At 44.7% G+C, this 21,281-nt stretch overlaps 1 protein-coding gene across 1 annotated transcript; it reads left to right on the top strand.

Moving 5' to 3' along the window:
- Positions 1–839: 839 nt before the first annotated feature.
- Positions 840–21,087, top strand: LOC113010726 (zinc finger protein 420-like). Its single transcript, XM_026149931.1, has 6 exons — positions 840–1,305; positions 3,137–4,159; positions 7,771–7,932; positions 12,277–12,606; positions 14,400–14,576; positions 18,884–21,087. The coding sequence occupies exons 1-6, from the start codon at positions 1,134–1,136 to the stop codon at positions 20,212–20,214; spliced, it is 3,195 nt and encodes a 1,064-aa protein (XP_026005716.1). The 5' UTR covers positions 840–1,133; the 3' UTR covers positions 20,215–21,087.
- Positions 21,088–21,281: the final 194 nt, after the last annotated feature.

Raw genomic sequence — 21,281 nt, 5'->3', positions numbered from 1 at the left:
CAGTGAACATGAACGTGGATTTATATTCTCTTTACAGCTTCACTAAGGTCTTGAATATTTAAACCTTTATTTTGAAAATAAGTTAAAAAAAAACCTCTCCAGCTGTCTCGCCCTCTGACGTCATCATTGTTTCTTTTTTTTCTTTTTTTTTGCCTGTCCCGTTTGGCTCTTTTGCATCAGAATTGTTGTCTAAAGGCAAAGAAAGATGCCCAACGGATTTACTTTACCAAACTGACCATCCCAGCCTTGCCATAATGGTCCATTTGATTCACCTTTTATTGTTTATTTTATTTTCACTTACTGAATACGGGACAGACTTGACTGGAGGAAAGAAGGGGAGAAAGAAAGAGGGAAAGAGAAACAGCTGAGAAGAGGGACGGGGGAGAAGGGCAAAAGACAAAAACCAACAGAACGGGCAGAGAAAAAAAATGCATATATCAATCACCTGGGTCACCTGCTGAGAAAGAAAAAAGAAAGCAAGCAGAAGAGAACAAGAGTAATAGAATAAACAACATCACAATGATATATGGGAATATGACAGTAAATACTAAATATTAAACATCATTGTGCAGCACATAAGATCAACAGAACACAGTGTGCTTTGAGGTAGGAGCCAAAAAGGGTGTAGTTTGTGGGTGTGATCACCCGTGTGTACACCTGTGAGCATGGACGCGCTTGTTTTTAGCAGTCATCATTGTTTCTTACTGGTCTGTTCTTTGTTTTTATCTCATCTTTCATTTTCTGCTCAGAGGTCGACGCAGTTAACGGTCTCCGGAGGGCAGCGCCGCGTCATATCCGGTGGAAGCACCGGCGAAATACTTGGACTGAACCAGAAGTGTGTTGTGCTGTGTGTGAGCCGAGTGTGTGAGCTGTGGCAGTAACACGCTGTTTATGTATTTATGGCTCAGTTTGGTACATTTAAATAGGTTTTTAGGAAGAAAGAAGGACGTTTATTCCAAGCGGAACAAAGTATTTGAACATCCTCCTCCTGCCGGAACTTCAGAGCGGGACATCCGGTGGAAGTAAACAATGAAAAGGCGGCAGTATGGTTGTTCCAGCGTGAACTTTTGGAGGCTTTGTGTTGTTGTGTGAGCTGAGTGTGTGAGCTGAGTGTGTGAGCTGCGGCAGCAACGATGCCTTCAGTTCAGTATCTGAGAGAGTTCATCAACGAGCGACTAACTGCTGCTGCTGAACAAATATTCTTGGAGTTTGAAAAAACGATCGTCCAGTACGAGGAAGAGATCGACCGTCAGCGCAGACTGCTGGATATCACCTGGAAACCCCAAATCAAGCTGCACAGGACAGGTGAGTGTCCCTCTGAGGGAGGATCCTGATCACAGCTCTGCGGGACGTTTCTGATTGTGAGGACTTTTTGGAGATGTGAGCTAACAAAGAGCAAACAGAGGACAGGACTGCGCTGCGCTCCATGCAAACAGCAGCTGGTGGATTTGAGCTTTTCTCTGACCTGGATCACTCAATCAGTTCCTTTATGTTTGCTGTCAAAGTTGGAAAACATCAAAAGTCGAGCTTCAGAGCACATTATTTATTCCAGATGGAGTTTATACATATAAATATAACGTTTATATAAATGTATGTTTCCTGTTGCACTTGTGAAAGTTGCAAACAAATGTTGGAAACATGAAGTCGCTGTGCAATAATAAAATATCTAATGTGACTGATCTGCAGGCTGTTGCTCGTCCTCAGCGCTGTGATCTGCTGCTGTGCTGAGGACTGTTTGAAACCAGTTCCACTTTATCTTCATCTAAACACACCTGTTCTGTCTGTGTGTGAATCAGCAGCTGTTTGTGGTGCTGGAGGGGTTTGTGTAGCTGTACCAGGCCCTATCCTGGAGCCGGGCCTGGAGTGAGTGTCTGGGGGCCACAGCCCATAAAAAGCTGCACGAGGGGCTTTAGGGGTTCAGTTCTTTGTGCCTCGAGCAGTTTCCTCTCTGACCAGTCTGGCCACAGAGGTGAGGAAAGCCACTTCTCTGGTGGACGAGCGATACCAGCAGGATGTAGTCGGGCTTGCCAAAACGCACAGCTCTCTAAAACGAAGCTGCTGGAGACGGCTGCACTCTGGCCTGGATTTGCCTTCTGTGGCCCTCGTATCCCCTCTGTGGGTGTTTCCACAGGACAAAGTGAGGATTCAGAGGTGCTCCTGCAGGAGGACGGGTTGGACTCCACCCTGGGCCGTTTGCTGTCTGGGGTGCTCCCGCTCCCTCCCCCTTTTCCTGTCTGCTCTGCTGCCCTAATCTGTAAAGTGAATCCAGGCCTCGTACTGCTGTAACGTTTCATGCTGGGGAACGGTTTGACATCTCGTTCAGCTTCCACGGCTTCAGATGAATTTTCACTCATATTTACTTTTTGTGAATTCATCATTTTCTGCAGGGCGTCAGACACTCGGAGTAAAACATCGATTCATCATTTCTGCACAGATCACTGACCTTTGTTTCCATATTGAACCCAGAATCATTCAGGCTCCGTGATTAAAGGTTTGGAGTATGACAGTTGCATGTAGTGTAGCATCGTCTTCTCATACAGCAGTGACCTGTGTGTGATGCATGGAGGGTGTGGGAGCTTGCACAAGTGATGCAGGTTATCTGTCGTGGAATTTTCTGTTAATGAAATCTGCAACACCGTCAGCTGTGGTCAAGCTATTTTACTTACTGCATGCAGGAGAGCCAACACACATCAAATATCAAAGTTCACAGTCATGGGAGCTCTTATCCTTTTATACCCTCACACACAACTCTCAGTATCTTTCAGTTACAACAGGTTTTTGTCACACAGCCTGTTGCTGGGCAGAGAGCAACTCCCACTATCTTTTCCCAGGAAGCTCCTGGCACTGGTCTTCTTGGGGGGTTTGTCCTTGTACACTCGAACAGTTAGCAGATAACTTAGTGAAACATCGTTAAGCAAAGCTAAACAGTTTTCACCAGGTCACACTGACACATACATACAGTTCATCTAATCTAAATGTGGAAATGTGAAAACTAGAATTTTCCCATTACACTCTTTAACAGAAAAGTGCTTCATTTTATTCTAGTTTTTGCTCTTATACATACTTATGGCTGCAGTGAATATTTACTCAGTTTTCTCTTTTTCATCACATCAATTTTAATTTTCTGTCTCTCCAGACGTCCCACAGCAGCCTGTCTGTAAGGAGGAGGAGGAGGTTCTCCCTGAGCAGCAGCTCTGGAACCAGGAGAGGAGCTCCAGTGTGGACCAGGAGGAACCAGAACCTCCACAGATTAAAGAGGAAGAGGAGGAACTGTGCAGCAGTCAGGAGGGAGAGCAGCTGGGACTGAAGGAGGAGATTCATAGCTTTACGGTGCCTTGTATGTATGAGGAAAGTGACGACAGTGAATCAGAACTCCTCGGGCAGCAGCTCCTCTCTCCCAGCTTTCCTGTGGCTGAGTCAGAGGATCATGAAGGAAGTAAATATAGAGATTTAGGAGTAACTGAGAATGCAGAGGTGAAGCCAAAGAAGAGAAATCACAGTGAAAATGCAGAGAACCCTACACTGCCAATGAGTCAGTGTAACACTGGCACAGGTAACAAGTATGTATCATGTGATGTTTGTGGAAAAGCCTTTAAGAAAGGGTACCAAATGAGGATCCATCAGAGAATCCACACAGGGGAGAAGCCGTATTCTTGCACCACGTGTGGGAAAGGTTTTACTCAAAGTGGTAGTTTGTTGAGCCACATGAGAACCCACACGGGGGAGAAGCCGTATCTGTGTAACACGTGTGGGAAACGTTTCAGTCAGAGCAGCAGGTTGTCCATCCACACCAGGATCCACACTGGTGAGAAGCCGTACCTTTGTAAAACCTGTGGGAAGGGATTTAGTGACCCGTCGTCGGTTAAGCAGCATAAGGTGGTCCACACAGGGGAGAAGCCGTATCTGTGTAACACGTGTGGGAAACGTTTCAGTCAGAATAGCAGTTTGTGGGCCCACATGAGAAGTCACACAGGGGAGAAACCATATTTCTGTAAAACGTGTGGGAAGAGTTTCAGTCAGAGCAGCAGGCTGTCCTCCCACACCAGGATCCACACTGGTGAGAAGCCGTATCCCTGCAAAATGTGTGGGAAAGATTTTCGCTCTCAGTATCATTTGACTGTACACATGAGAAACCACTCTGATAGTAAGCCTTACCCTTGTAACACGTGATGTTTCCAGTGTCCATTGGAAAGTCTGCGTCTTTGTAGCGTAACTTCACAGGATGAGATGGCTGCTTCCAGCTGCTGCTCATGTTTGCACTTCCTGGGTTTGTGTCTCCAGCTGAACTGAAACAGCAACCTCTCACTTGGCTAGCAGCTCTGTTACTCATCACACTATGAATCCTCTTATTTCACCGGTCAACAATTTGTGTCTAAAAAGGCAGTTTCTGAACTGCAGGCTGAACCGCTGCTTTGCTCATAAGTACTATAGTCAACTGGGTCTGGTTCTCTGTGTACCAGCAACTAGACGGATCACTGGCAGAAGCACCAGAGCTAAACAGGACTGCAGCCATAGATCACGTGTTTTACTGGGTATCAATCTGGCAGTGATATAAAAAGTCTGATCAGTGGAAATCAGTTCCTGGGTTCTGTTTTCTATAAAAGCTGTTTTGTAGGATTTCTTTGAGACTCTGGAAGAAAACATGTTCGATGACGTCTCTGCTTCAGTAGAATCAGAGGCAACAGTGTAAATATGACAAAGATGCAGCTCTGATCTTCCGCCTGCATCGAGGTTTTCTTCTTTACCTCCATCACTCTGTTTGCACCTGAACGTTTAGTGGAAGATGTTTGGTTTGTGTCCTCAGTGATTTTTGGATTGAAGTCAGATGTTGAACTTTGTGTTTCAAGCATGCTTTGTTTTCAGTTCACATCTTTTTAAACGTTTCCGTCTTTAGAGCTGACACTAACAAACTGTACGAGCTGTTTGACGTGTCGATGTGAAAGGATCTTTATAAATAAAGTTTCCTTCCACAGCAGCTCTGTCTCTGTCTCTGATCTTTACTGCTTCATTTCTCTGTTGTCTTTGTCATCAGTCCAATGACACAAGAATCAGAGGTTTAACAGTGTGTGGCTCCCTCTAGTGGATGTTGTGGAGTATTCTGTTGTCTTTGCTCCAAAGGTTTTTGTACAGAGTTTTGCTGTTTCCTGTCACTGTGGGCTGCAGAGCACAGTAGTACACAGCAGAGTCAGACAGCTGAAGCTTCTGGATCTTCAGAGGAACTGATGTCTTGTTGAGTTCAGCATCAAATCTGTGTTTTGGGAACTCTTGAGCGTTTTCAGTTCCAGAAGCATCTCGCCGTAAAACATATTTCAGATAGTCGTTCACGTCCTGTTTGTACCAGAACAAATATGCGTATGTAGAAGTTGTTTCATATTTGCAGTAAAGTGTAACTGTGTCTCCTTCAGCAGCAATGACATCTCCTTGTTCCTGGATTACTTTGTCTTCTCCTTTACACTCTGAGGAAGAACAGAACATGCAGAGATGGATCAATAAACATGATTAAAATGGTAAATGGCCTGTATTTGTATAGCACTTTACTAGTCCCTAAGGACCCCAAAGGCCTTTACATATCCACCCATTCCACTGGTGATGGCAGCTACATTGTAGCCACAGCCACCCTGGGGCGCACTGACAGAGGCGAGTCTGCCGGACACTGGTGCCACCGGGCCCTCTGACCACCACCAGTAGGCAACGGGTGAAGTGTCTTGCCCAAGGACACATCGACCGAGACTGTCCAAGCCGGGGCTCGAACCGGCAACCTTCCGATTACAAGGCAAACTCCCAACTCTTGAACCACGATCGCCCTCAAAAAGTCACCATTAATCAGACTCACACATTTATTTAAGCAGAGGAAACATGTTGATGTTTGTATCTCACCAAAGAAAAGAGCAGCAAGAATAATCCACAGCCAATGTTCCATCTGTACAACAAGGTTTAAATCAACAGGAGAAACTAGCTGATGTTCAACATTCAGTCTGAGAATTGTTCTCTTCACAGCAGCACTTATTATTGACACAATGGTTGAACACAGTGCAGAAGGAGAGCCCCGCCTACTGGATGATGTCGCCCTCTGTCTCCTCTTTGAGTCTCACTTCTCTCACTTCCTCTTCCTCCTGGTTCACAGACTGTGAGCAGCATTTGAATCACTGTGAGGAGGGAGGATGGAGCACTTTGCACTGTGTGCACAACGAGCCAAATGTTCTCCATCACTGAGCTGTAGGGATGGGTATCGAAACCCGGTTCTTGCTGAGAACCGGTTCCCACTGTTTCAAGTCCTTGGAGTTGTTTGCCATTTTTGCAAACGATTCCCTTATCGATTCCAGTCGCCCCGAATGACGTCACCACGTTGTGGAGCGTCATTTACCTGGCAGGAAACACGGCACCTAAGTGGCTCAAACGCTCAAAAGTTTGGTTATACTTTACGAGAACGGATGACAACAGGGCAACTTGCAATACTTGCAAAGTAGAGATTTCATTTAAGGGAGGAAACACTACAAATATGCAAAAGCATTTGCTCACAAAACACACGATGACCTCAAATGAATGTCGTGTTTTTAATTCACTCCGGACTCGTGAATCTCAACCCAGCAGCAGCGGTAACGTTTGCACGTCCTCTCCCGTTAATGCGGCAGGTAAATAATCAACTAACAGTGCATATTATGTTAGCGCGATCTGCCTTATTACAAACCTGCCATTACTGTGCGTTTAGGTGACCATGATGACAGACAGAGTCTGGCTCAGATGCTGGCAGCTCTCGCTGCAGTCTGCCGGTAGCGTCTCCTTTCAGGCCAGGATAGACTAATGTCAACGAGCAGTGACTCAGTGTGTGGTCAAAGGTTTGCACCCGTTTGCCACAGCAGATGATTTTCAGTAAGTGAATGTGTTTAATTGTAGGCAGGGACATTACTGGATATTCTTGTGTAATTGCTACAGAATAATTTATGTTATACTTTGTTATTGCTACAGAAGAATATTTATTTTATTATTTTACATTTACAATGTTTTTCCTGGGACCCTGTGACACCCCATTGAAGAGCCGTAGGCTGTGGATCTCTTAAGATCTCACTGTTGGGTTTGTAAGGCCATGTTACTCCTAAATTTCTATCTTGTTCAAAGAGAAGATATAAAACACAGTTCTGAGCTATTCGACCTTAGTGTTCTCCTTTTTAAAAAGAATCGATAAAGAATCGAATCGTTAAACAGAATCGAAAATGGAATCGGAATCATGAAAATCTTATCAATACCCATCCCTACTGAGCTGCTTAATGCTTCTCATGCTTAAAGTGAGATTCAGGGTCAGATATTTCTGCAGATTATTTGTGGTTTGTGTCTAACGATAACAATAACAGGAGGTTTAATAAGACACGATTACTCATCACTCATGTGTTTCAGTATAACAAACTGAGGAACTATATTTTAGCAAGAGTTTTCACTCAGGGGAGGCACGCAGCCATGAAATAAAGCAACACACACACACACACACACACACACACACACACACACACGCTACATGCTTTATGGGATCAAAACAGAAAATTTACTTCCTTACGAAAAGAAATATAACATTTAAATCCAAAAATGAGTGTCTTGGAGGAAGTCTGTCATGCCATCCAGTTTACGTCCCCCAGATCTGCTGAAATCAAACCTTTTCATTCATGATAATCTCGTATTTACACAAACAAAATTGTGCTGGAACTTCACCATGTTACACCAGACGACAGAGCAGAGAGTGTTATTGTGTGTGAGCTGTGGCAGCAACGATGCCTTCAGTTCAGTATCTGAGAGAGTTCATCAACGAGCGACTAACTGCTGCTGCTGAACAAATATTCTTGGAGTTTGAAAAAACGATCGTCCAGTACGAGGAAGAGATCGACCGTCAGCGCAGACTGCTGGATATCACCTGGAAACCCCAAATCAAGCTGCACAGGACAGGTGAGTGTGTAGCCGTAAGACTGGTGGACCTAAATCTTCACCACCACGTCTGTTCACATACAAGAGGAAGGGGAGTGAGCGGGTCAGCGCTCAGGGCACAGAAACTTAGCTGATTTCAAACACCATTTATTTCCAGGATAAAAAAAAACAAAAAAACAAAAAAAAAAAAACAAAACACAACACTGCCAGAGTCACAAATACAAGATAAAATTCCCCGTATACAATAAAAATAGTGTTGCAACCCGCTAAAAACCCTGCCGGCAGAAATAACTATACACTATTAAAACAAGGCTTAAAAAATATTTTCCACATGCTAAAATTACCTTCCCACAGTTCCATAATCCCACAGTCCAGCCACACATGGGCGAATGGTCCTTATCTGAAAGAGACAGGAGAGGAACTTCTCTTCCGGTATGGTAAAACTCGCCAGCAGCAGACCAGGGAGGAGGCTCCTATCGTAGACCTGTCTCCTCCTGACAGCGTGTCACCGCACAGTCCCGCCCCACTCCACACCTGAACACGGCCTCCCTTGTCTCACCGTCAGATGCAGGCAGATGGGCATCCCTGCCCTGTTGTGAATTGCGGCCATCGCCACCCACTGTTGCCGTTCCCGCCATTGGGACTGGATCGCCGAACGACTCGCGGCACCCCACAGTCAGGCAGCAGTTCCTTCCACACACACGTGCGGGCTTGCACGCGTTCCTTTTTCTCCTGCTCACCCTTCGTGCGTCGCTCCTTCTTCTTGTCTCTGCGCTCACTATCCCCTTTAACAGGTCAACCTGGCGGCTGATAGGCCACCTTGGGGAACGCCCCCACCTCACAGGTGCCTACAATTGTCTGTTTAGTCCACAGTTGATTAAAGGAACATGGTACAACATTAACACACATAATATAAATATGAGGATAAAACCATGCAGTATAAATATCAATAAACAAACATGCAATATAAATATCACAATAAAATCATGCAAATATAATCAACACTATGTACCAATACACAGATCGATAAAACATAAAAACACAAATTTCCACTGTGTGACAAGTGTCCCTCTGAGGGGGGGATGGGGCTCATGTGAAACTAGAGAATATTTTAGACACAGAGAATATTCACTGAAATATTAATAACCTGTTAGCAGAGACCGAACGAAATATGACGAAGTGTCAGGACCACATTAAGAAAAATATTATTGATCATTTAGAGGATGAAGTCTAAATGTGCCGGTTTCAGTTGTTGCTCCTGCTGCGGTTCTCTCTATAAAATGCCTAAGAAACTGGCCCCCTGGTTCCTGGGACCCTTTTCCATTCAAGACATCCTGAATCCTGTAACGGTCCAGCTGGCCCTTCCTCGCAGCATGAAGGTACATAATGTCTTTCATGTCCCCATGGTGCCCGCCCTCCGGGCTCCCGCCACCCGCCCGGTCGACGAGTCAGTGAAACAAACTGATCAGCTGTCCTGTGACATAACATCCATCCTTTTTACTGGCTGTAACCATGACGACGACACATCTGTCCATGACCAGCTGTTTCATTTTCGACAAATCGGGCCTACTCTTCCTGTTGAGCAGACGCAGCTTCTGCAGCATCTCTTCAGCATCCTCGTGCTGATCGCCTCTCTGTGTTTATGAGCTGAAGACAAATCATTTCCTTCCTTTAACTAAAGCTGATTCTGAAGTACGAGCTCTCTGACTCAGAGGAAACAGGAAGTTCGCCTTCAAACAACAACTGCAATCTCCACATCTCAGCTTTTTCTCAAAATGATCAGTAATATATATTTTCCTTAATGTGGCCCTGGTACTCCATCGTAAATATGTCGAGTACTGATCTGAGACCAGTGTTAGTTGAAGAGACTGTAGTCATCACTGCGAGAGGAAGATGACAAACTAAAACTTAAAGAGTGTGTTCACGCTGTCCGTGTGATCTATTTGCAGAGGTGAGAAGTAATGAAGTACAAATACTTTGTTACTATAGAAATCTGTATTTTACTCAAGTATTTATTTTTCTGACAGCGTTTTACTTTCTTTTTACTTCGCTAACATGTTGTAACAGGTCATTTCAACTTCACTTAGATCATGATTTCCTCCTGTCCGAAACCATAATTATGTTGGCTATTGATTCTGCCCCCGATGAATCACTACATATCTAGCTGGAGAGGCTCATGCATCACTGTGATCCTGGGAGCTGTATGGTCTGGAAAGTAGCCTTCATGAGGCGTGTTCAAGTGTGTGGATCCTCAGCACTGCAGACTGGTTTCTAGGATGTGCAGCATCACGTCACTGATGGGAAGCACTGCTAAATTAGGCATGTGTTGGCTATAACAGATACCTCAAAGTGGATCATAAGTGTACTTGGTAGTAGAGAATCTAAGGCCAGTGTTCACAAGGGTATTGGTGCCTGTCATGGGAGCAATCGAAAGACCCGCTGGTGGTCATGGTAAGGACTGAAGGGGGGTTTTCTTAGGGATCTCCTGAGGTAGCAGGTGGGAACTGAAGGGCTGTGGCTTGAAAGCTGAGGTGTGAGAATAGTTTGGAGAGACCTTTTGGTCTCTTTAAAGCAGTTCAGGAGAGCTGTCTGCATTCAGCCAGGAAGTTGATGTAGACTGGGGTGTGTCCGGTGGTGGAGGGAGTCTTTGAGAAACTCCTGAACATAAATGTCCACTGTGAAGGTAACAAAGCACAAAAGAGTCCTGGAAATTATGAATTATCAAGGTGGGAATATAGATGTCCAGATGTGTGTCCCAATCATCATATTACTAAAACGTCTCTAAAAATTGATATTTTTGGAAAAGCCTGTAAGAAAAAGTCTAGAATGAAGAAACATCACAGAGTCCACGTGGGTGAGAAGCCTTATCCATGTAAAACATGTGGGAACAGGTTCAAAGCTGTCATTTGACTCACCATAAGAGGGCACTCAAAGAATCCTCACATTTGAAAGGTCGCATATGGAGTCACACAGGCAAGAAGTTGTGTTCATGTGTTGTGTGGGTTAGGAAGGAGATTGCAACCATGGATACAGCTACTTAGACTGTTTTAGCTTGAATTTTACATATGAAATGACATAAAGACAAATCAATGGGACGGAGTTCTGTCAAGGTCGCAGGTGAAAGAGACTGAGGAGGAGCTTCTTCCCGCAGCCGATACGGTCTCTCAATCACACCACCACACAGTACTGACCCACACATATAGTTCTTACACACACACTGGACTTTCTGGACATTGTCATCACTTAAATCACTTTAAGCATATTTGCACTGCACAAGACATAATGTGGATTGCACAACACTGGTCACTATATTCTTCATTTCCAGTTAATACTTGTACAGGTGCTGTTATTGTGTGTGTGTATATATATATTTATTTATTTATATTTCTTCATACATTCTTATATAGTTCTATATTGTGTATTGTGTATTTTGTTGTACAGTTATTTTATTTTCAACTTTAATTTATATATTTTATCTTATTCTTTCCCAGTTAAATTTACCCTTCATTCTAATTTGTGTTGTACAGTTATTTCATTTTTAACCTTAATTTTTTATATTTTATTCCTTCCTAGTTAAATTTACACTTTAATTTTTCATATTTATTTCCTATCTTATTCATAGCCTTTTCCTTTTTTTTTCTTTAGGTCACGAGCAGTTGTCTAAGCATTTCACTGCATATCGTACTATGTATGACTGTGTACGTGACAAATAAAATTTGAATTTGAATTTGAATCCCGACACAGCTCGATGAACTGATCCTCCCTCTGTGATGTAGAGCAGGAACTCTGGTCTGGATCTCTGGTATTGTCGGTACCACTGGATATTGTAGATAGAACCATCATATGTACAGGTCAGGTTGATGTTTCCTCGCTCTGCAACAGCTTCTTCAGCACGTTCCTGCTTTATGCTGTTCATGGAGCCCAAAGCTGCAAATGAATGATTCATGTCAGTCAGTCTTTTTCTTCCTTTGTGAGCATAATGAGATGAAGAAATCTGCTAATAATAACTCTGATCAAATCTTGTCACAATGAGACTTTCCTGTGTTCTAACACTCACCTATGCAGTGAGAGAAAAGTACAAACAGGTAAAGGAACATGTTTCAGGTGCTGAAGTCACACAGCAGATGAACAAAGTTCAGCAGAATGAAAAGACTAAGCAGCCTCTCTGCTGCACAGCCTTCTCCTCAACATCAGGCTGGCTGAAACCATCTCATTGGCTGAGTTCAGCATCAGTGGGTGGAGCCAGAGAGAAACCTGGATTCAGGGTCACCTGGTCCAGCCCTAACTATATGCTTTAGCAAAATGGAAAGTTTGAAGCCTAATCTTGAAAGTAGAGATAGTGTCTGTCTCCTGATTATGAAACAGGAGACAGACACTTGGAACCAGTGCTCAGTCCACTCCTGTACGTCCTCTTCAGCTACGACTGTGTCCCCTTCCAGAGCAACACATCCATCATTAAGTTCATTGGCGACACAGCCATCATGGGGCTGATCACTAGTAAAAAGGAGGCTGCTTACAGGGAAGAGGTGGCTCAGCTGCTGTCATGGTGCCTGGAAAATTATCTCTCCTTAAATGCTAAGACTAAGGAGATGATTATTGACCCAAGAATCAGGAGAAAGCAGCACGCCCCACTATACATCAACAGGACTCGGGTGGAGAGGGTGAAGATCTTCAAATTCCTCAGCACTCACATCAGTGAGGATCTCACCTGGACCCATGACACACAGTAGATCATCAACAAGGCTCAACAACAACTCTTCTTCCTAAGGAAGCTGAGAAAATCTGGATTAACCTCTAAACTGCTCAGCAACTTTCACAAATGCACAGTGGAGAGTATCCTGACAAACTCCATCACAGTGTGGTACGGGAACAGCACCACTCAGGACAGGAAGGCTCTCCAGCGTGTAATCGACTCGTCTATGGAGTACCCCTCCCACCACTACAGGACATTTACAACACTCGGGTCCGGCAAAGGACTCACAACATCATCAAGGAAAGGCCCCACCCACAGCACACACTGTTCACACTCCTGCTATCTGGCAGTCGCTACAGGAGTGTGAAAGCAAGGAAGAACAATCTCAAAAAGAGTTTCTATCCATCAGGCTGCTGAATCACTGACTAATTGTCAAACTGTAACCACAGTGACTCTGATAAAACAGGAATTAGCAGAATCCATCTGATATGAAGCTGTGCTTTGAATACCACTTCCCTCCTCTTTGAAGAGTAGTCAGATATCTGTGTTCAGGTTTTTGTACAGCCTCTTCTACACTTTGTATCACTGTGTTTCTAGAGCACAGTAGTAGAGAGCTGTGTCTGCCAGGGTTAGGGCTGCTATGGTCAGAGTAGTTGTTGTACGTGATGTTTTTGATTTATATCGTTTATCAGGAATATATTCACCTGTCTGCTGTCTCCCTCCTTTCCAGAGTATAAACTGAGGAGCCTGAAGGTCAGAATGATGTTTGTACCAGTGAAGTAGAGGATAACTTGAAGTTGTCTCATGTGAGTTTGACAGATTCTCCTTCTGTTGCAGTGACTTTATCTCGTTGAGGAGTGATTGAGTCTCCAGCTGTTAGTCCTGGAAAAAGTAGAGAAAATGAAGCCATCAGACTAACATTGTCCATGAGGCTGAGAGGAGAAGACAGTGGAAATGAGGAAAAGTAGGACAGAAGTAAAAATCTACAATCCTCCAGACCAATGATTCATTTCTAGCAGAGTTCAGAGCAGAGAAAGAAATGTTGCGTTCTGAGAAAGAGACAAAAGTTCACCTATGAAGTGAGATGAAAACAAAAAGAGGTGCAGCAACATGTCTTTGGAGCTGCGGAAGACAGACAGACAGCACATGAACAACGTTCTTCCACTGCAGAAGATTCACCAGGTTGTGCTTTTATTTCCTCAAACTTTTTGCTCTCCAGACAGAAATCATCTCATTGGTTGAGCTGGACGTATGTGGGCGGGGCCTGTGGATGATTTTGAACCTCCAACATCGAAGTGAGTGAAACAGTAAAATATACAGTGATGTTAAGTATTAAACATTACTGACAGGCTGGATTCAGTAGGATTGATCACTCTTTCTGTTAGCAAATACATGAATAAACCCTTTTTCTATTTTACGCTGCTCGTGTACGCCGACACTAACACAAAAACTGATTTCCATCCACGATTAGATGTGACATGAGTTGAATATCATGAGACAGTTTGCAAGATGAAATTCACAGTGTTTTATTTATGAACGATCTTTTTCGTCACTGTTTCATGTTTAGAATCTGTTCGGATGTATTTTTGTTATTAAGAAATCCAGAAAAAATATCCCAACTAAAACCTCAACGATAAGAACTTTTTTAAAGGCGGAACAACGAGTAAAATGTCCTGTTTTGGCGGAACTTCCCTTGTGCAACAGTAGACGGAAGTGAACTGCACAAATGCGGAAGTAGCATTAGCTTTGTTCCTATGTGACCGAGCCGAGTGTTGTTGTGTGTGAGCTGCAACAGCAACGATGCCTTCAGTTCAGTATCTGAGAGAGTTCATCAACGAGCGACTAACTGCTGCTGCTGAACAAATATTCTTGGAGTTTGAAAAAACGATCGTCCAGTACGAGGAAGAGATCGACCGTCAGCGCAGACTGCTGGATATCACCTGGAAACCCCAAATCAAGCTGCACAGGACAGGTGAGTGTCCCTCTGAGGGAGGATCCTGATCACAGCTCTGCGGGACGTTTCTGATTGTGAGGACTTTTTGGAGATGTGAGCTAACAAAGAGCAAACAGAGGACAGGACTGCGCTGCGCTCCATGCAAACAGCAGCTGGTGGATTTGAGCTTTTCTCTGACCTGGATCACTCAATCAGTTCCTTTATGTTTGCTGTCAAAGTTGGAAAACATCAAAAGTCGAGCTTCAGAGCACATTATTTATTCCAGATGGAGTTTATACATATAAATATAACGTTTATATAAATGTATGTTTCCTGTTGCACTTGTGAAAGTTGCAAACAAATGTTGGAAACATGAAGTCGCTGTGCAATAATAAAATATCTAATGTGACTGATCTGCAGGCTGTTGCTCGTCCTCAGCGCTGTGATCTGCTGCTGTGCTGAGGACTGTTTGAAACCAGTTCCACTTTATCTTCATCTAAACACACCTGTTCTGTCTGTGTGTGAATCAGCAGCTGTTTGTGGTGCTGGAGGGGTTTGTGTAGCTGTACCAGGCCCTATCCTGGAGCCGGGCCTGGAGTGAGTGTCTGGGGGCCACAGCCCATAAAAAGCTGCACGAGGGGCTTTAGGGGTTCAGTTCTTTGTGCCTCGAGCAGTTTCATCTCTGACCAGTCTGGCCACAGAGGTGAGGAAAGCCACTTCTCTGGTGGATGAGCGATACCAGCAGGATGTAGTCGGGCTTGCCAAAACGCACAGCTCGTGTTATAAAATGAAGCTGTTGGAGACGGCTGCACTCTGGCCTGGATTTGCCTTCTGTGGCCCTCGTATCCCCTCTGTGGGTGTTTCCACACAGGACTACTTTCCTGTGCCTCTGGGTCGGGGAACAGGTCCCGACTGTTGCTTGGATTTGTGCACTGCATACAGAGCACCCAGCATGTTTCAGTCCTTTACTGTACCCTTTAAAACCCAACAGTTAATGCCTGACTGTGGTCCTGATTGGTTGACAAGCTGGCTGAAACAGAGATGGAAAAAGTATGAAAAAACAGAAGATCAACAAAAGGACGAGCTGTGTCTGCAGTGGACATTGTTCACTGCTTTGGACACTCGGTTTGACTTCAGCTCGTTGTATGTTAGAACCTCTCTTCTCTGCGCCTGGCTGATGAAAACAACAGAAGCACAGGAGCCACAGGCTGGGTGCACTTTGGACGCTGCCTCGATGATCTGTGCAGGTAGTCTGTAGCTCCTACGGTCTGCCACCAGGCTGCCAACGGAGAATCACAGCGAGCCCAGAACACAACTGTGGGACCATCACTGTGGCCGAGGTCACTAAAGCAGACACACGGTAAGGTTTGAACGAACATATCGACCATCAACGATCGGCTGAGCCTTTCGCGGGCCAACATACGGAGCCATACAGGGCTACTGGGCGGACCACTGTGTGTAGACTTCCCTTGAGTCGGTCTGGCATTCTTCTGTCACAAAGGACACCAGTGACCATTTTAACCAGACTGCATCTGTTCGTGTTCGGACATCGTAGCTGATGAGCCCAGAAAGAAGCTGCCTCTAACCGTGTTTATCTGTCTCACACACTCAACCAAACAACAAGTGCAAAATTAAACAAAAAGTAAGTTAAAAATTAAAACGTCTCTTCCAGCGAACATTAAAAAATCTCTGATGTAAAGTCTTTTGTGTGATTTGGCGCATTTCAAATAAATAACTAAATGATTGAATAATTGAAAGAGCATCTGTATTAAAACTGAAACAACAGACGGTCAAATATAACCTCCAAACAAAATGTATAAATTCTAAATGGGTGAATCAGTCTGTTCATGATCGCTCCGCCCATCAAAAAGTCACCTGTGCGAGTATATCACCTATGATTGGTCATTGGACTGACAACTGTCCTGGAAATATTTTCACATATCCCCGAACCTGAATACACGGCCGGGTAGGATGGATGAGAGTCGCCCCTCAGGGGGATTACACGTCTCAGTTCTTTGTTTTGGACTGGGAGAAGGCAGCAAGCCCTCGGGTGTCCTGTGGGGAGTGTTTTGGGAGTCTGGGATGGACAGTTTGGTCCTTGTGTGAATGCAGGTAGAGCTTGGTTCACACTGTAGTCAGAAAGCAGACCCGCTGACTCTGCTCAGAACTTTTATGGACACAATTTCAGCTGCAGCCAGAAGGCAGAGCGTTTCTGTTTCTGTGGACTTGGGCTCATTAGACCAGTGTTTTTCAACCTTTTTTGAGTCGTGGCACATTTTCTAGATTAAAAATATCCCATGGCACACCACCAACCAGGCTTGTTCCAAAATGACACACTGTAGCCTAATGCAGTACATATAATGGCAAGTTAGTCCTCAGTGTTAAACCTGGTCCTGACTAGATGAACACAAAGATGATGTTCTGGCAGGAATTGAAGACCCAAATTTAACAAAGTTTTGATGAAGTTTAGATGTGCACAACGTCATCCAGCACAGGAGCCAGGTCTGCTGGTAAAGTCTTGGCAGCCTCACGGTGCAGAAAACAGTGCGTAACAGTAACATCTGGGTGTTTGCTGCTCCGTCAGAGCAGCCACTCGTGCAGTTTTCCCACTTCAGTCCTCTTTGTTCAAATATTCGGATGTAACCTGAAAAATTTCCTCTCCTGTTGTTTTCCCTGATGGAGTCTCCATCCACAAAACACACATTGGCCAAGAGTTGGGAATGTCCACTAATGTCCGTAGACTCATCAAGCTGCGCTGCAAACTTCCCACTGATGCGCATCTTCTCCCAAACCACACTTTCAATGTCTGCGGACGTGTCGTCGATACGTCTGAGGGCGGGACTTTCTTTAACCGCGTCAGGGCGAGCATCTCATTCACAATGGCATTGCAGCCAGGTAGTAGTAACGTCTCTGCATCTTCACCTTCGTGTTTTTTCTCATTAAAGTTACCCGTTTATCAGCGAGTTCACAAACAAAATAGTCTGTGTTCTTGTTTGAGGGATGTTTTGTACGGAGATGACGTCAAAGCCTGCTTGGGACCGCGGCACTGTTTGAGAGCTTCTCCCCAAACACACCAGAGTCGGTGCAGTCGGATCTCCACTGAAGCTAAATTCAAAGGAAGGATAACTTTCGCTGTATTGCCTCAAACTCACCGTTTTTGCTTTCTTTCGACCACCGCTCGTCTTCTGATTAGAATTTTATCCAGGGTCCAGTTCGGAGCCTGCAGTTCTTCTTTTCAAATATTTATCCATCTTTGTTGTACGTCTTGCAGCTGCCACGTAGCGTGCGCATCAGTAATCCTATTGGCTTAACTCAACAAGGTCATATTGCGCTACCCACTGACGTGAAAGAGTAACTGCTCTACCAGTCACCTCATTGAAAGCACAGATGCCCAGAAATGATTTTATTATTTCCAGTAATTATTAAATGTTTTTTAAATAATTGCTCACAGCACACCTTTGTGCCGCGGCACAGTGGATGGGAAACACTGCATTAGACGGTGACTTTTAGCTTGCAGTGGGGTTGTTCACAGCTGAGTGGGAAGCAGCAGGAAAAAGATCTGAGCTCAGTCGACAAGGGGAGGAGCGACCCCTCCAGGTCAGGGAGTTCAAGTTCCTGCCAAGCTGAGGTCTGTCAGTGTTTATCTTAACGCCTTGTGCACGAGTTAGGGAACGGAGCAGGAGAGTGACAGATCTGCAGCGATGCAGATGTTGTACTGTCTGCCTGTGGTGCTGAGTGTGAAAGCAGAACAGCAAAGAACAGCCGGTCAGTCGCTCCTGTGTCTGATAACGAGCTGGTCCGCCCGGTGGCAGGTCAAACAGTCACACACAAGCACGTTGTTTGCACGGAAGCACCTCATTCTAAAGGGAACCTCGGGGGGACGGGGAGCACCAAGAAAGCATTCTTAACAACAAACGTAATCGGACACCAAATCGTCCGACCCGGCTGAACATTTTACAGACGCTAAGGAAGCCAAAGTGGCTCAGAGTCGATTTCCTGTTGTCTGGTGTTGCAAACATGCAGCAACATGATGGAAACACGCGACATTTGTGTTGTTCAAGATGCTTTTGTTTGTTGAAGGAAAATATGTCAGCAGCTCATTTTCAGCTAGATTTTTGCGCCTCCGTCAGATCCTCTAACTTAGTGCAGTTTGGGGGAAATTGTTGAATAAATATTTGTTTGCCTTGAAAAGTTTTGTTTGTATATGAACTCATCAAAGTAGAATGCAGTCGGTGCTTCTGCAGTGGTAATCGGTGCCGCCTGAGGCGTCTGTCATGTTCACACTGCTGGCTCAGCTGAATTTCTCTGACAACTTTTTGTTTGTGTGTCTCCATTTGTGCCTTCAGACCTCCAACAGCAACATGTCTGTGAGGAGGAGGAGGTTCAGCAGAGGAGCCGAACACAGTCTCTACAGATTAAAGAGGAACAGGAGGAGCTGTGCATCAGTCAGGACGGGGAGCAGCGTGCACTGAAGGAGGAGACTGATACCTTTATGGTGACTGTAACTTATGACGATCTCAGTGAACCTGACCTGGACAGCGACCAGCTCGGCTCTCGCAGCTCTCTTCTATATGAAAGCCGAGATCAGGAAGGAAGCGAGAGTTTCGATTCTACTTCAACTGCCACTAGAAACATAAGTCAGAGTAGCAACGCAGAAATCTTTCCCACATCAGAGAGTCAGTGTAACACCGACATAGTCCCCAAATCTCTAAAATGCAATGTTTGTGGAAAGGTCTTTAAGCCTTTTAGTGACCCGTTAGCATTTAAGAGACACATGGCAGTCCACTCGGGCGAAAAGCCGTACTCCTGCAAAACGTGTGGGAGAAGTTTCACTAAAAATAGTACTTTACTGGGCCACATGAGAGTTCACACAGGGGAGAAGCTGTATTCTTGTGAAACGTGTGGGAACAGTTTTACTCGAAAAGGTAATCTGCTGGTGCACATGAGAATCCACTCGGGCGAGAAGCCGTACGTTTGTAACGCCTGCGGCGAGCGCTTTTGTTACTTGTCGGCGCTTAAAAAGCACAAGGCGGTGCGCACGGACGAGAAGCCGTATTCCTGCAAAACGTGTGGGAAAGGTTTTACGGAGCGCGGCAATTTGTTGGTCCACATGAAAATCCACTCGGGCGAGAGACCGTATACTTGTAAAACCTGCGGGAAAAGTTTCACTACAAATAGTACTTTACTGGGCCACATGAGAGTTCACACAGGGGGGAACCTGTATTCTTGTGAAACGTGTGGGAACAGTTTTACTCGAAAAGGTAATCTGCTGGTGCACATGAGAATCCACTCGGGCGAGAAGCCGTACGTTTGTAACGCCTGCGGCGAACGCTTTTGTTACTTGTCGGCACTTAAAAAGCACAAGGCGGTGCACACGGACGAGAAGCCGTATTCCTGCAAAACGTGTGGGAAAGGTTTTACGGAGCGCGGCAGTTTGTTGGTCCACATGAGAATCCACTCGGGCAAGAGACCGTATACTTGTAAAACCTGCGGGAAAAGTTTCACTACAAAATGTACTCTGTTGGTGCACATGAGAATTCACACCGGCGAGAAGCCGTACTCGTGTAAAATCTGCGGGATGAGTTTCAGTAAAAATGGTGGTTTGTTGGTGCACATGAAAACTCACACAGCTGAGACGCTGAAGTCGGACATTTCTGTGGGCAAAGACTCTCTGTGAGGTTGTTGTTGTTGTTCACCTGGTGGCCAGTTAAAAAGGCAGGGCCATGTGTGTGTGCATGCATGCATGTGTGCTTGTAGGAAGGGATTATAGTCAAAGCAGCCAGTGTGAGAAACAGTAGATGCAAAAGAAGCGTGAGAACATTACCTGGAAAACAGCTGGGAATTTAAGAAGAGTAAGATGAAGAGTAAGCAACAGGCAAACCCCCTTCTGTCACACACACACACACACACAGTCCTATACAAAACATGCTGGGTCAAACTCAACTGGTGCTTCCGTACTGACTCATTTATTATTTGTATCACAGTCTGGGAACCTCTTGGAAAGTTCTCTTTAAGTTATCAGGCACAGAACTTCATTTAATTCCTGTAATTTTGAGAAATAAATTATTCTGAATGAACCAAACAACATTATGGGTTAACTAATTCACAAATAACTCCCACTTTCTAGCAGCACTATACCCTCTCCTTCTACACTTGGACTGTCTTAATGGAGACTTTGCTGGTTTTGCAAAGTCTCAAATACTGATTATATGTTTATATGAAGTCTGACACAAGTTCTCTACAGTATACATTTGTTTTTATGCTCAAAGTGATGGCTGGAGCTACTTTTTGTTTTTCAACTTGTTTAATGGTCCTCTTCATTCTAAAGAAGCCGATATCGTTTCTTCAAATTTGGCATCAACTGTTAAGATGAACTGATTCAACTCAACTGAAAACATCTTTGTGAATATAACTGAAGAATTCCAAACTTCTCAAAAATGTCTTATTTATGTCACTGATGCAAACTGCAGTTTGACTAGTTGGCAAGAAAAACCAAAGGATGTCAATTCTAGCTGTTTGTGTGACGGTAAATAAAGTGGATGGGAAGAAACCGCTTCTGCATTCTCACATTACACTCGAAAGAGGAAGTAATCCCTTGTTTACTGCAGGTTTGCTGGCAGAAAACACAGAGAGGATGACTCGACTGTGTTAATGTGTTCCAGGGCTCCAAGCGTACAGTTAAACACTCACAAGTGTAAAACGGGAGCGCTGTAACTCGAAGTATGAACTCGGTCTCTCTCGTGA

Source organism: Astatotilapia calliptera, chromosome 18, assembly GCF_900246225.1.
Source record: "Astatotilapia calliptera chromosome 18, fAstCal1.2, whole genome shotgun sequence".
NCBI lineage: Eukaryota > Metazoa > Chordata > Actinopteri > Cichliformes > Cichlidae > Astatotilapia > Astatotilapia calliptera.
Note: the sequence above shows the minus strand (reverse complement) of the source record. Positions and strands in the feature narration are given on the sequence as shown.